This window comes from Alligator sinensis, unplaced genomic scaffold (genome assembly GCF_000455745.1).
Source record: "Alligator sinensis unplaced genomic scaffold, ASM45574v1 scaffold647_2, whole genome shotgun sequence".
Taxonomy (NCBI): Eukaryota; Metazoa; Chordata; order Crocodylia; family Alligatoridae; genus Alligator; species Alligator sinensis.
In genome coordinates this window covers 1,170,568-1,185,910 of record NW_005841832.1, presented here as the reverse complement: position 1 = coordinate 1,185,910, position 15,343 = coordinate 1,170,568, and the positions used below count along the sequence as shown (strand labels likewise).

At 49.6% G+C, this 15,343-nt stretch overlaps 1 protein-coding gene across 2 annotated transcripts in view; it reads right to left on the bottom strand.

Moving 5' to 3' along the window:
• The window catches only part of NOS1AP (nitric oxide synthase 1 adaptor protein), a 149,610-nt gene that overhangs the window by 45,697 nt on the left and 88,570 nt on the right, over window positions 1-15,343 (bottom strand). For both annotated transcript variants that reach the window (XM_006014859.3, XM_006014860.3), the window contains exon 3: window positions 1,882-1,974. In XM_006014859.3, the coding sequence (XP_006014921.1) occupies window positions 1,882-1,974 (93 nt within the window). The remainder of the gene's footprint in view (window positions 1-1,881; window positions 1,975-15,343) is intronic.

The following is a 15,343-nucleotide window of genomic DNA, read 5'->3' as shown; positions in this document are numbered from 1 at the left end:
ATGCCCCCCAGACAAGCCGTGGCTTCATCCTGTGCCCACCCCACCCCACCCCGGCAGGGCAGCGCCTACCCCACCCCAACCCCACTCCCTCCCTCACTATGGGGGAGCACTGATCTGCCCCTCAGGCTCCTTCCCTCCTCCCTCCCCTTCCACCACAACAGACTTACCAGCTGAGCACAGTTGTATCGGAAATCGGATCAGTATCGGCTGATATGCCTCCTTAAAAATCAGTTATTGGTATCAGCCCCCAAAATCTATTGGTGCACTCTACCCTGAAGCAGTCTGATGCATGGCTGAGAACCTGTTCCAAGGTCAGTTCAGTGCCAGTGACTCCGGGGACGGGGAGCATGTATCTATTTACAATGCTGTTGCCTGACTTTGCCTCAAGAGACACAGATGTTACTTTTGTGAGGGTCTCATGAGCTGACACTTCAGCATTGCTGAGAACAAGATACTCCATAGTAAAAAGTCTATCTCAGGGCAGAACCCTGTCTGAAAGCCCAGGAGGAACTCACTCAATGCAGAGGCTGCCTGGCTTTGGGAAGTGCTTCCCCTGCACTAGGTTGGGCTAATGGAAGATGCATCCTATTCAGTCAGACCCAGCATGATCCTCTCCCACACAAGGGACCCCGAGATTGCAGCTGCCTCCTCCTCACTAATATTGGGGCTCCAGTCCACATTTGGCTCCTGGGACGCACCAGGAGCTCAGCAGAGCAGGCTAGCTCTGTTCCCTGCTATGAGTCTAGGGCTACCCTTTGGTGGTAGCAGTAGTGCTGGGGCAGGCCCTAGGAGAAAGCAGCATATACCTCTGCCTTCCAACAGCTGCTAGTACCAGGGGCCCGTATAAGTCACTACAACAGCACAGAGCCACTGGAACACAGGACTGCCCTGGGTCCCCCTTCCAGCTCACTTGCCCCACATCCACCAGACCACTCACTAACAAGGCAGTCTCAGAACTGCTGGTTTCTTGCTGCCCTAGGACCACTCCCTGGCCCCTTCGCACTGGTGCAGAGGAATGAATCCTCTCACTGTGATTGGCCTCCCTGTTGTGCAGCCCCCAGTACTGCCACAGACATCCATGCCCAGTGTGGATGCAACGCAACTATTTCAGTTTAAGGGCTGTTTACACTCTTCCTGCAGTCATTTTCACAGATGCAGACTACAAAATCAGGGGCTGGGCAGCAGAGATGGGCCCCAGAGGCAGCACTGTCGGCCTTTCCCCACTGTATGACTCATTAGCCTCTGCTTACCCCAACAGAGGATGGTTGCCCTACTTAAGTGGGCTCTGCTGTAGGTGGGCCCCACTCACTTGCTGGTGAGATGCAGGGCACTCTGGGGGATGTACGTACCACTTTGATAATATAGCCTCTCCATGCACAGAGATCTGCAGCCAGGGTAAAAGTCATGTAGGACCCCCACACCCCTAGGTTCTACAATGGAGAGTGACCACAGGCCTCACAGCAAGCCTGCCTGCATCCTATGGGGAACAGATCCCCCAGTTGTTGCAAGCCTGGTCAGGTTGATCCCATTCAGCCCCCAAATCTATCAGAATACTAGCTCGCAGCTGATGCAGCCCCTGAAACGCCTCCATAGCTGACCAGCTCTTTCAGTACCTAGGCACAGGAGCAGCAAGCTAGAGACAGGGGCAGTCCTTCAAGCTGTGTATCTGGAGATAGATCCCCTATCTCCCTACTACAACCTCCTGTCCAAGCAGCAGGCCAAGTTGAAGAACAGTCCTCTAAGCCCTGGGGCCCTGGCAACCCTAACCCCCAAAAAAGGATGGCTGTGGATTAGTTGCCCAGATGTGCCCAAGCAGCTGGGGGCTGAGAGGACCATCCTATCACACAAGAAATACTGGCTCAGAAGGTCAGAGCTGCTCACCTTCTTTTTCTTCTTCAGAACAACCTTCACGCCATCCACTGAGACCATGAGACTAACTTTCTTCTTCTTGATGTTCTTGGCTTTGAACTCGTACTGGATAGGGAAGAAAAGAAGGAAAGGAGGGATTAATTCACTTGTGCCACCTCATCCTGTTCTACAAAGGGTGTGTGAAGGCTTGTGTGTACCTCACACATCTCCTCCATAGGTATACACAATACACGCACCCATGCATGCACATACAAACACATCACCTGGGTACACACACTCACCCACATCACCACACACCTGTAGGCACATCCCTGTATGAACATATTTATCTGCATACACACAAAGCCAGCAAATGCTGTTTCATGAGGGCAGGGGTCTCCCCCTCCCCATTTCTGTTTCCTGTCCCCCTTTTTTAGTTCTCTCTCTCTCATGTGCACACACACAGCATGGGAGAGACACACTGATGCTTAGTTTGCCATATCACTTGGACTCAGGGTTATGAGCCAACATTCGGGGGGCTGCTAATGTGACAGTGCTCAAGGCATCATCTTCCCAAAGGCTGTTGGCATGGCACTGACACCAGCCCACGCATGGGGTACTGATAGTCAGAGCCGTCCCTAGTGGGGGGCAAATTGGGGCGACTGCCCCGGGCCCCATGCTTTGGAGGGCCCTGCAGAGCTGGGCGAAACAGTGGCTTCTCGTTCAGCTGCTCACTACCCCCTGCCGCCAATGCTGCCATTGCCATCAGTGGCAGCAGCTTCTTTGGGTCCAGGGCCCATGGGATCAGAGTAGGGGTGGGGCCCTGCATGGACTGATTTGCCCCAGGCCCTGCACCCTGCTCGGGTCAGCTCTGCTGATAGGCCTTGCTCCTGGCAGTGAAGTCCTCTGAAGAGCAAGTGCTGTTGTCTCATGCCTGCAAGGGGATGTTTATCCTTGGTAACCAGGCCACCTCACTCCCATCTGGCACCGAGGTCTGCCCAGACACATGGCAGTGGAACCCAACTTTGTTTTCCCATGACAACAAAGCTCAGCAGCAAGGGTGCCCGTACTCATAGGGATGGGAGGAACATGGACTAAGCCTCTCTGGTGAAAGGAGGGCCAAGGCCTTTTCCTCCTCTCCTGTAAACATTAGGCTGGGGAAAACCCTGTCCTTGAGACCATAAAGCGAGAGGAAAGATCTCCCCGCATCACTGAATGACTTGCCTTGGGGTAGGCAACCCTGTTCCTTCCACCAGCCCTTCCTCCTTTCCCTAGGGCAGGGGTTCCCAACGTTTATGTGCCCAAGGACACATTCAAATTTAAAAGAGAAAGCAGCAGGCACCAATATGAATATTAAACTCCTGGATATGCGCATGCGCATAGTTTCATTTGGGGAGGGAGTAGTAAGCGCCACCCCATCACTGCATCACACAGACCGACTCAGTCTCATTTTGGTGGCCGTTGCGTACAGCCTGTGAAAAAAATGTTGAAAAGTTGCTGTTCTGAGTTCAATCGGCAATGACAGCATTTTTTGTTGGAATAATGATTTTTACTGATCATGAAAATGCGCGTGGGCGCCTGAATAAACCTCAGGGGGTGCCACAGCACCTGCGGGCACCGTTGCCCTAGGGAGTGCCCTTCATTGATGTCAGAGCCCTCAGGGAATATAGCTTAGGTGGGCCCCCATCTCAAACCTCTGCCAGGCTCTTCTCTCAAACCTCACCCCCTCCAGTAGTCCATGAATTGGGGGAGAAGGGCAGGATCCTCTGCATAGCAGACCTAACAGCATTCACCCACAGCTCCTACAAACCCCATCTTGTCTACTTCCACTCTGGTCACAGCTGGAGGGGAACTGGTGGAGCCAAGTAAGGTTTGAAGAGATCTGGGAAGAGGCCACAGTTGGTTCGTCCTCTTCCCTGGCATGCCATTACATCAGCAGTGCTGCTTCCTACAAGTTTCCCTTGCTGCTCTGGGATCATGGGGCTCTCCACTCCAAAGACACTGCAGCCTTAGACACGCTGACATCTATTAAACTGAACTGCAGTCACGCTAGTGTTTTCGCTATACCCTATGTGTGCACTCATTGCTGGGGGGGTGGGGATTGTCTGTGTATCAAGAGACAAGGGAATGGGGGGGGGGGGGCTCGGCCTTCAGGGGGGGGTCTCTGCCTTCACCTTCGTATACATGCAATGAGCTGGCTCCCATCCAGCAACCCCTAGCACAGGAGCCAGCCAAACAGAGGAACTGGGGCACTGCTGTATTTCAGAACCAGCTGCACTGCAGCGCCTGCTTTGGTAAGTCATTTCTATGCAGATCCCAGCCCCAGCTTCAAAGGCTGCACCAAGTGCTGGGCACCCTCTTGTGGCATTAGCAACGGGCTGTGATGTATGGGCTCTGGCAGCTCACAGTTGATGGGCAGGAAAAACTATGAGGCCCAACCTGTAATTTAAATGATAAAGCACTAAAAATACAATTCCCCAAAGCCATTTAAGACCTGCCGATGGGGACAGGAGATACAGATGAATCAGGAGAGAACACGGCCTGCAGGCTGCAGCATGAGTGACAGCTCTTTTGCCTTGCCACCACCTCCAGCTGGCCCCAGCTTCCCCAGGACGAATGCAGGGTATGTGAATGTGCATGTTTGGGGGAAGAAAGTAGAAATGGAGCAAATCTGCAGACACAAGGCAATTCCATACCCTTTACCGCAGGGCTACCAGGAGAAAGAAGGCTTCCATATACCCACAGCACAGGGCCAATATACAATCCCCGCCTGTCCACATGCCTAGGATGCTCACTGCTTCATCCTGGGTAGAGAGACTGTGGATGGAAGGGAACTCAGATCTGACCCTTGGCTTCACTGCAGAACACACCAATGAGGCAGCCCATGGGAATAGGTATCTAACAGATGCAGATGATCATCCACTAAGAGCTGGATTAAGACCCCAGCCTCCCCAGTCCCACCCAATGCCTGCACACAACTAACAGTCTCTCTTTGGAGTCAGTGAACCTCTAAAGTGATAGGGATGCACAAACAGCTGATGATCTTTTTGCAAATGGGTGAGTGACTGTATCTCAGTGGGGTGGGAAGAGACAAGCTATAGAGATCTTGTGAAAGAGAAGATGGATCTTGCACTGGGAGATGACAGCACGCAGTTTGCCATGGTGCAATGGGACATGTAGGGAGTTTGGCCATTCACTGAGGGGACCAGACTGCTCAGTTATTTCCTACTAAATTAAAGCAAACCCATAAAATACATTAAAAAACTCTGCAGATGTTTAAGTGCCTGCACACCTCACAACCAGTCCTTGAGCAGAGTAGTAAAATTTGGAGATAGAAGGGCAGCAGGCAGGAAGGGTGTTTAGCCTTTGGCACCCAGTTTCCTGTTGAAGGCCTCTCTCCTGCAAGTGGCTATGTTTTCCCACCACTACATGCAGCAGGCATGTCCAGGGCAGTGAGTCCCATGCACAGGATCACAGCCATCTTGCAGCAGATGTTGGTGACAAGCTGCACACGTCAGAAACAAAGGTTCCCCACTGTACATTCCCAACCAACTGATTTTTCTTGTACCTGTGATTTCACCTGGACAAAGCATATATACTCTCCCCTCCTTCCATACAAAGAGCCCAGCTAGGACTTTCCACTTAACTGTCCTTCTAAGAATCCCTAGAGATCTCCCAGGTCCCAAAGCTGTAACCTGAAACCCACCACAGGAAAGTCACAATTTAACCCTAAAAGGATGACTGCTGCAATAACTGCCTTCTAAGTCCCCAAGCCTCATCAGAGTCACGCAAGGAGAACTTCTGTTATTGCTGAACCTGTTTTTCTTTAGCTGACTATGAATGCAGTTGGCTAAAGGAGACACTAGTCTTTACCTTGGCTGACTTTAAGCTGTGCTGTCCAAGCTAGAGAATGGCCTGGGATAGGTCTGAAACAGTCCAGGTACCCCTCATTAGGACTCACGGCATCCCTCTATAATTTTTGTGAGTTGAGTGGCTCCTACTTTCAAAAACTAATTTATATATTACACTGCTCATCTCATTGCAGAGGGGCCAGGCAATGGGGGTGGGGGATCAATCAGGCAGGGACAAACCTGAGCCTGTGCTTATTTGCTTATCTCCTCACACCTCAAGTAACACTTCAAAGTATCTGGCAGCACCCCTAGGTGCCATGGGACCTGGGCGAGAATCACCGGTCTAAAACCTGCCTTCTTGATTCATTACTCTCAGTGATAATAAAACCCACATTTTGTTTCCTACATGGCAAAGCCCTAAGTCTTCTGTCTTGGGCTATCCAGGGCACTATTTAATTTGAGCTTCTTCTGTAGAGGAGGCAGCCATCTGAAAAACATCTCAGGGTTACTGAGACTTTACTTAAGGATGGTCCTAAATGACTAACATCCCCACTTCCAAGGTGAAGTCAAAGGTCCCCCCAAGCTTAATGGATCATGGGATAAGCATGGTTAAAGTACAGCAGCTTCCATGGCCAATGGCACACATGAGAGTGATGTGGCCAACATCACATCTGTCCATCTTTGACTCTCCAGCTAGGTACCTGTTTACAGATGGGGTAGCCTTTGGCATCAGAGCTTGAACTCACGCTCCTGGAGTTGGGGACAGAGCTCAGCCACCACACCCCAAATGAAGACATGTGTTATAGCAAAGGTGTTAATGAAGCACATGGCATGGGTGACTGGGATGGAACTTATACAAGACTCTCCAGAAAGAGAACCAGGCCCAAGAGAGGTGCCAAAGCCTCTTGGTACACTTCTCCAGCAAGAACTGCAGGGGGCGAGTGGGGCCAGCTCGTCAAAGGAGTTAACAGGCTCAATGGACTAAGTTCCCTTGTAAATTCAGAGGCCTGAATGGGGACCAAGCTTTTCTGCAAATCTGGCTCACAATACTAGGAGGCCACCTTGCCCTACCCTACAACTCATTAGCACAATCACTCTGGTGAGTTCAGGGACTCCTTGGGATGCATTCGCAAAGCAATGAAACACAGTTCTAGCCAATAAACTCCATGCCCAGTGGGGCCCTCTAATGAAACACTAACCGTAATTAAATAGCCAATAAACCCAGAAGAGAGTTCAATAAAATGGCAATTCAACAGAGAGGCAGCAGCTGGCAGCCCCTTTTCCCCAGATTCATGGGATCTCTCAGATGCTAGCAAATGCCAGTGGGAGATGGGCTCAGGGAGAAGAGGAAGGGCAGAATGGAAATCTTTGACCTTGCAGAGCTGCTTCTTCAGGGAACCGAGTTGCAGGTGGAAGCCTTCACAAAGGACATTCTAACGGACTTGACACTATTATGCAAACAGCCCCACTGACCAGCCAGTCGGGACACTGCTGCCGTTCTTTGGCTCTTCAGCTCTGCTGCTCAGATTTGGATCAGTCCCTGGCACAATGTGACTTCAACGGAGTCACAGAGGAAAGGAGCTGACCTTGTGTCACCTCTGCATTCCCAGCTGCAGGAAGGGAATGTGTGCAAGGGGGATGGGGGAGAGCAGAGGAAGGGTTGCCCTTGCAGCTGCAGGAGTAGGGGAGGATTTAGCGTGCATTTCCTCTCTGCCATCCCTTGCTTCCTTCCGTGTTGTTTGGAGACACTTGGAGGGGTGCTGGGGGCTCAGTGTGATGAGGCCTTTTGGCAGCTCTTAGTACAAGGCAAAGGACCTGGGGGTGGAGGGTATGGTATACTGGGTAGGCAAGGTTCTTTGGGTAGTTGTAGCTTTTAGCAGACCAACTAAAAAGTTGGAAAAATTGTTCTTTGCAAGCTTTTGGACACAAGCACCCTTCTTCTGGGTGGAACAAAGAGGTAGTCTGACTGCTCTACTCCAAGCAGAGGGGAGGGTGGGGGGGCACAACACACTGGCAACCCAGCACCCTCTCCAATGAAAAGGTAACAGGTCAAATTCAACCAGGTTCTTTGTACCAGAGGAGCCCAGTTTGTGTGGATGACGAATCACCAGAATTCCACCAAAAAGACACCCCAAACAAATTGTCCCCATCCACTGTGCTCCTTCAGGAAAGCACCTGTCTCCTTGTGCCACTTGCCTTCAAAAGCAATGCTCGAGCCTACTGAGAGGCAAGGGTGTGTTACTGGGCAGATGCTTCAGCAGTACAAGTCCAGTGCGCAACCCAGGCGTACTGCTTGCATGTACATAGCTCGCGCACCTCGCAGTACCCGCCTGCCCCATGTTGGAAGGCTGGCCATGTTCCAATGCAAACCCTTTGCTCTGTCAGCATGCAAGAGAAGGCAAGCATGACCTTTTGGCAGAAGGTCTAGGAAGGAGCTAGTGAGGACAGAGGACAAATTGGTGCTGCTTCTACCACTTATACAGAGACTACAGCAAACCTGGGACGATCATGGTAGGAGCAAGAAGAAAAAGTAACACGGAGCATGGACAGTGGCATTACAGCAGTCAGGCACTGCCCCGAGTGGGACTGGTGAGAAACCTGGAGAGACTGGGAGAAGAAACAGATGCAAGAGAAAGGGGAGAATAGCTAGAGGTAAAGGTGGAACAAGGAGAGACAGATCAAGGCAGAGGGGAGAGGCACTGCAGGTTCTAGTGAGACAGCTGGGCTATGGGACCAACGCATGCACCTACTATTCCACTCGTGCCTCTAGCACTGCTGCTATCCAATGGGAAACTTTTTCTTACAGAATCCAGTGGCTTTCACCCCACTGGTGTACTCCAGCAGCACGGACAGAACAGATGAAGGACAATCATCGTACATTCCAGATGGAACGGGACATACAGAGACCCCAAGGCCCAGGTTTTATTCCACTTTCTGGGTGCCTAAGTGCAACCTTATTTCACCTGTTTGAGTCCCTGAAAAACCATTAGCATGCCTACTTTGCTGCTGGAGTTTCAGGGCTGTTGTGGGGGAGGAGCAGAGGTTGCTGGCAGGGATGGAAAATGCCACTGAATGGACTTAAAGATTGTCCTTGGCAACCATAGCAACCAACTCCACATCCAAAGCTCACAGCCACTCTCTCTGCTGTGACCTTTGCTCAGCCTGGCTCGGAGCTCCACAAGCCCAAGCCCATGAGTTGCGGGGCAGAAGGCCTCTTCCTGGAATTGCAGCAATACAAGGGGCCTGTGAACAAGGGCACCATGGCAAAGGAAGCTGTCCAGGAGCGGGGGAGGCTTGGAGGCTTTGCATAGCTGGCCTCCTCCCCAGATCTGCTGGTGGAAGCACTGACTCTACAGCCTGAGGGTGGCTCTGAAGGAAAGTGATCCGGGAATCTACTTGGAGGCCCCTGCCCATGATCTGAGCTGGGAAAAACTACATGGAGCTGATTTTAGCTGCAAGGGACACACTGAACAAATCCAAACTGGCTGTGCAAGCAGGCCATAGCATGTGAGGTCCCTCCTTCAGTTTACCTGCAAGGTTGCTCCCTTCCCAGACTGTAAGGGCGGTAAGGCTGAAAGCACAGCTTTGCCGGGAATCCAGACAACAGCAGCAACTGGCTGGGCTGGGCAGTGTTTAACAGTCCCACCAACTGGCCACCTAGACTACTGCAGAGACAAGCCAGCTCACAACACTACCTCCTCAACAAATGCCTACCTTGGCAGTGATGAGGTACAGCAAGTACCCAAGTCATAATGGACCACTTGCCCAGCAGGAAGACAGACAGAGCTCAGCACAACACTTCAAAAGATATAGGGCACACTGAAAAACAGTAATTAGAGGTCTCAGAGCCATGACATACATGGAAAGGTTGGGAGAACTGGGAACCTGGAGAAGAGAAGACTGAAGAAGGGATTTGATAACAGTCCTTAAGTATAGACAGGGTGATTATAAAGAGGAAGGGGACAAACTACTCTGTGTGGCTACAGGGGACAGGACAAGTAGTAACCATTTGAAAATGCAACAAGGTTGAAGTTCATGAAGAAGTTTCTAACTGTGAAGGTGGTGAAGCATAAGAACACACGGACCTAGGGAGGCTGTGGAATTTTCATCCTTGGAAGTTTTCCAGAGCAGGTTGGACAGACACTTGGCTGAGATGATTTAGTCAAGCATGATCCTGCCCTGAGCAGGTGGCAGGATGAGATGATCTCCCAAAATTCCTTCTGGACCAATTTTTTCTATGATTCTGACATCAGATGAGATAAATAACAGCAGTGGTGTCGTACTGGACTGCCAGGGGGTAGACATAAAAACTCCACTGTTGTAGGTATATTTACTATGAACAAACCTGATGTGTTACACTGGTGTGTGATTGTCTGTCCCCACCCTGAAAGACTGAAGGACCTCTGACAAAATAGTTTATCCAAGAGAAGGTTAAGAAATGATGGGATGACAGCATAGTCATGGAGAAAGGGTTTCTCGTACCACCAGGCATTTTAACCCAGCAGGCAATGCTATAAAAAGATTCACTAACTGGGAGCTGAAGCCAGACAAATCCAAGCTAGAAATAAGTCATAATATTATTTTTTTTTAAGAACAAGGTTAACTGATAACTGGAACAACTTGCCTAGGGACATGGTAGAGTCTCTGTCACTACAAATGAAGATTGATGACTCCCAAACAACATCTTCTAACCTCCCCAGAAGTTCTGGACCTGATGCTGAACCATCTGGGGTGAGATTCTCTGGCTGGTTTTCTAGAGTAGGGCAGACTTAAGAGGCCCCTCTGGCTTTTCCATCTGTGAGTGGGGATGTTGACTCCCCAGCCTACAAACAACAATTAAAAGCACCACAGCTGAGCAAAAAGCACAGAAGTGAGAAGGGAGAGGCTGGCATTTCTCAAAGCAGCCTCATGAAATGCTAATGGCATCTCAGGTTGGCACTGCCCACAAGTGGGACTTGATCATTGGGCTGAACTTGGAATGTGATGCCTCTCACTACGTTCCCTGGGAGACTGGCATATTTGGTAGAAAAGCATCTGCAAGCACACCCCGTGCTAGCACACTCCTCCATGGAATGAGACCTGCCTGGAAGCCCAGATCCCTGTGACCACACTTTAATGAGCAGAGGGAACTGCCCTGCTACCCTATACTTTCTGTGCCTGGGCTATTCTTCTGCTGCAGCTGTGTTGAGCCTGGGGTTAATCTGTTGTTATGAAAGTGTCTGTTGCAAATGTCAGTCTGGGGTTGTACTGGCCAGGAGACCTAGCTTGGCAGCAGTAGGGCAGGAAGCCATATGACTGAATTGCAGTAATGCACCCTCCTTATCCACTGCCAGAGGGCAGCTTTCAATGCCCTCAGACCTCATTCCTTTTCCCAGGGCATCCTTCCATAGCAGCTGCTGCCAGAGTTACTGGGAGGTTGCCGTGTACCCCAGGGGCTCCAGGGGAAGAGGGATCTGGGTACTTGGAAGAGATGCTGGAAAGAGAAAGGCAGAAGCAGGGGGTTGGAACAGGAAAGGAAGGTAACAAGAGTGTGTTCAGCCCAGCATGGAAAGGCAATGAAATCCCACAGCCCCATGCCCAGGTAAAGCCATCCTAACACACAGATGCACCAAGGCCTCCAGTCCAGCCTGCTATGTGGATTATCATGCCACTAAGCAGCCACAGGACCAGCTTCAAAAGCAGTTGCTCTTCACCTTCCCCCACCCTGTCTCATTCTCTGTAAAAATTGGACAATGCTGCATTAACCAAGGGGCCATGCTCCAAGATCCCCAAATGGAAGGTGGTAAAGTATCAGCCAAGGCCAAGTCTGTGAAGATCAGGTATTTGAGTCAGTGACTTGATCCTGTCATGCTCAGGACTACTAGGTAAAAGAGAGCCACAGGCAACACACCATGCCAGACACTAGCTGAGGGGAAGGCAAACCTAGGCTTGGCCACGAGGAAGAACCACTGCTCCAGCTATAACTTCACATGAGCAACCAGAACCTGACCAGCCTGAGCTGATACAGAGGTTCCAAAACTTTTTCTTATTGTGCACCTCCTTCCATATTTACCAGCTGCCCATGTATCCCTACCAGCATGCCTTTTATATTTTAAATACCAATTACTGTTAGAATGAAAATTAAATCTACCATTGCACAATTTCTCCTGTGTACCCCCCAGAGATTAAGTGCGTACCCCAGGGGTATGCATACCAGTTTGGGATCCCCTGACCTAGAGATAAGACAACTCTTTGTTGGCTTCCAAGGAGATGATGTGGATACAGTTACCATAGCAATTGTTGCTGTTGCTCCTCTTCAGCTCACAAGAGGGACTGTCTGCAGGGGAAGCCCCAAGGGAGTGATACAGTGAGGGAAGGGCAGGAAGGTGGGGAGTGGGAGGGGGTGCAAGAGCAGCAAGAAGGCAGTGTTGCAAGAGCAGCAAGAAGGCAGTGTGATGCTAAGGCAGCTGCAGAATTAGGCATGTGGGGGGCTGCAGGAAGGAGAGTGATTGTTCATGCCTGCTGCACCTACTCACTGGGCCTGTGTGGGTTGGGCTGACCTATGGACCTGTGGCATTCTGCAGGTAGCCCATCTGCATCTGCATGTGTGCAGAGCTATGCTCTCAACTGGGAGCTTGGGTTAAAAGAAAACCTCAATAATGCGGGACAAGTAAAAAAAACAGCAAGGCTGTTTTTTCATTCTGACCTCAGGGGTCAAAACTGCCGTGTTCACCTCAATCAGTTCCTAACATGGAAATATTTTGTTAACACTTTCACTGCTGTCTGGGTCCGGCGGTCTGTTCAAGCAGACCCACCCAGCCAGCATGTGGACATCCCCAACCCACTCTTGCTATTTTGGAAACTCAAGAGAAATACCTCTGACGGTCAGCAGCACCGAGGCAGGGGCTGGCAAATGCAACTGCTTGCTTAGCTTGTGCTAAGAAGACTCAGGACAGCTGTATCTTCAGTCCCCTCCACGCAACCCCCAAAGATATGCTAGGATCACCCAGTAACACGTGGTCTGCACAGCATGTCATTGCTCACTATCTGCTTGTCAGGGTGCTATTAAAGAAGTGCACAGGAAAAACCAGAATCAGATTTTCTCAAGGCACCCAGCTCTCACTCTGCTCCCAGTGAAGACACTGATTGCAATGGGAGCAGAAGTAGAGCCATGCTGACTGCTTCTGGCACTCCCCTGCTAACTGAATTAGTAAACAACCATCAAATCTCGGGGTCATGATATACATGTAAGAGGTCTAGTCAGGTGCCTGATGAATCCACTTGTATGAAGTCCTACAACCATCACATCAAGACCTTCAATACGTACGCCTAGGAAACAGCATGGAGGAGTGGAGGCTACCCAAGACCTACCATCCACAGAGACCAAGTCCAGACTGGGCCCAGATGTTCAGTGCATTGATGGTTGTAGCTTCTGCTGGAGAGCAATGGATAAAAACTGCTGCTGACTGCCTAATGCCTCAGCGAAAGTGTATTTCTGTCCAAGTGATGTTCCTTAGTCTTTTTCCAACCAAAGAGTACCCACCAGGCAGTAGGGGTAACTGAATTAGGCTTCCAGATAATCTATGATTTGGACTGGTTAATGTTTTCATAGGCTTAGTTATGCTGCTGTTCCAGCTTTGCTCTGATATTTACACCCAAGAAGCAAACCTGGGGTGATAAAAGAGACCATTAGTGCTCTTCCTCTACAGCAAGTCTAGCTGTAGCAGCCAACTTAACCACTAGCCAGAACAGCCCCAGAATGGTTCTTCACCAAACCAGATGTCATAGATACCACTGACCACACACATGCATGACAAAGACTCTCCTTCTCTCAACTGACCTAAAAAGTTTTTCCTGAATGTCAAAGCAGAGGAAAGTCCCTCCTAGCACATCAACACACTTGAGTGATTATTGGTATGAGATGCCTAAAAGCACCACTGATGTGCCAGCTCTGCCCAGACAGACATATTGAGCTCATGAAGAAGGGGACTGGGTGTACATTTGTAGACAATGGATACCCAGTGTATGAGTATCTGCCCCTACCAAAGATGGGCATCCAAATGCAGACGCTTCCCTACAGGCAAAGACCCATTCACTAGGCTCCACAGAAGGTCCTAAGACTGTACAGAGCCTAGACCCTAGGGGAATTAAAATAATTGCTAGACACTCGGGAGAGTTGGTCACAGCTTCCAGCAGTGACCATGGGCAAGCTGTTCAAGGCCAGATTTTCACATGTAATCAGGCACCTCAGCTTGTAGAGTGGCACCTACTGAAATTTTCAAAAGTGCCTCACTTCTCACAGGCTGCTGATATCCTTGGTGTCTCAGGACATTTGAAAACTTGGCCTTTCATTTGTACATCTCAGGTTTGCCATAACACTCCCTTAGTCTGATGTACTCAGTTGTCCTGCAAGCTCCTGGGGCAGGGACTGACTGACTAATTTGGGGGCTTCTAAATACTAATGCAAGGCAAATATAACCAATGCTCTTGAATGCAAGGCAAATACTTTCTGCTCAGGAGGCATAAATCCCAGGCAAGGTTTCTACTCCTATTATGCATTGGTCCCTGCAGCCTGTACATCTACTGCATTTTGAACTGATAGCCATGGGACTTCAAATGGTTCAGAATCAGCGGAGGGACATCCAAATAGGTAGCATGACCCTTAATTTTAAAATGAACTTGCTAGTGGAATGATGTATTTACTTGCAGTATTTAATTTGGCCACTGGGTGTCCCTGTCTGCCTGACGGAGTTGAAGACACCATAGTTTCTAGCAATCAAAGGAGACCTAGCTGGAATTTGAACTATGTGGAAACTTTTTGGTTTGGTATAGCAGCTGCTTAAGTATGCATGGCCTGTTTAGCAGGATCTGTAATTCTGATGTGTCATGACAACCACACTGGATCAGACCACTGGTTCCTATAGCTCAATATCCTATCCCTTTGCTTTGTGTGCTTTAATATATGATGTAGTATATTGTGGCAATTTATCTTAAAATGAGTCACAAAATCCCCACAGCATTTCTTGATAGAGGAGGGATGGCCTTGGTACCTGTAGAAGCCACTATTGTCTGGTGACTAAATGAAGAGATGTTTGGTTTAAATGTTTCATCTTTGGACTCACTCATGGTTCCTGATGGACAGAAAGCACAGCTGTTAGAAAGCACAGAAGGACACTATTTTGGTGGAAATACCAGCAAGCCATTATCTTACCAGTCCATTATCTTTCCTCTATCAATGGCTATAATGATGCACAATGCTTCAGAAAGCCCCAAGAGTGCACTTGGCTATTTGTGCAATGCTTTTGGGAGTGAGGCTGGACAGGAAGAGGACTCTTATGGCAATCAGCTTGTACACTGCAGCATGGTGACTAGTTACCCTGATTTGGACCTTTACCATTATAACCGAGCAAACAGAAACCAAAACGTATGATTTTTTAAAAGAAATGTCTTGGGTTTGAAACCAGTCAGATGGTTTTCTGTGGTTTGACTCATGTTTATTGATTATCTGTAATCAGCAGGAGCACAGGAAAGCTGTGATTTGGGTTTTAATATATTAATTTTTGGTCAAAACACCACCAACCTTCCCAAAAGGAATACAAGAGCAGCAAAAAAGCACCAAACTGGGAACAAAGACAAGAAAGGAAGTTTCACTATTTGTTTCCAGG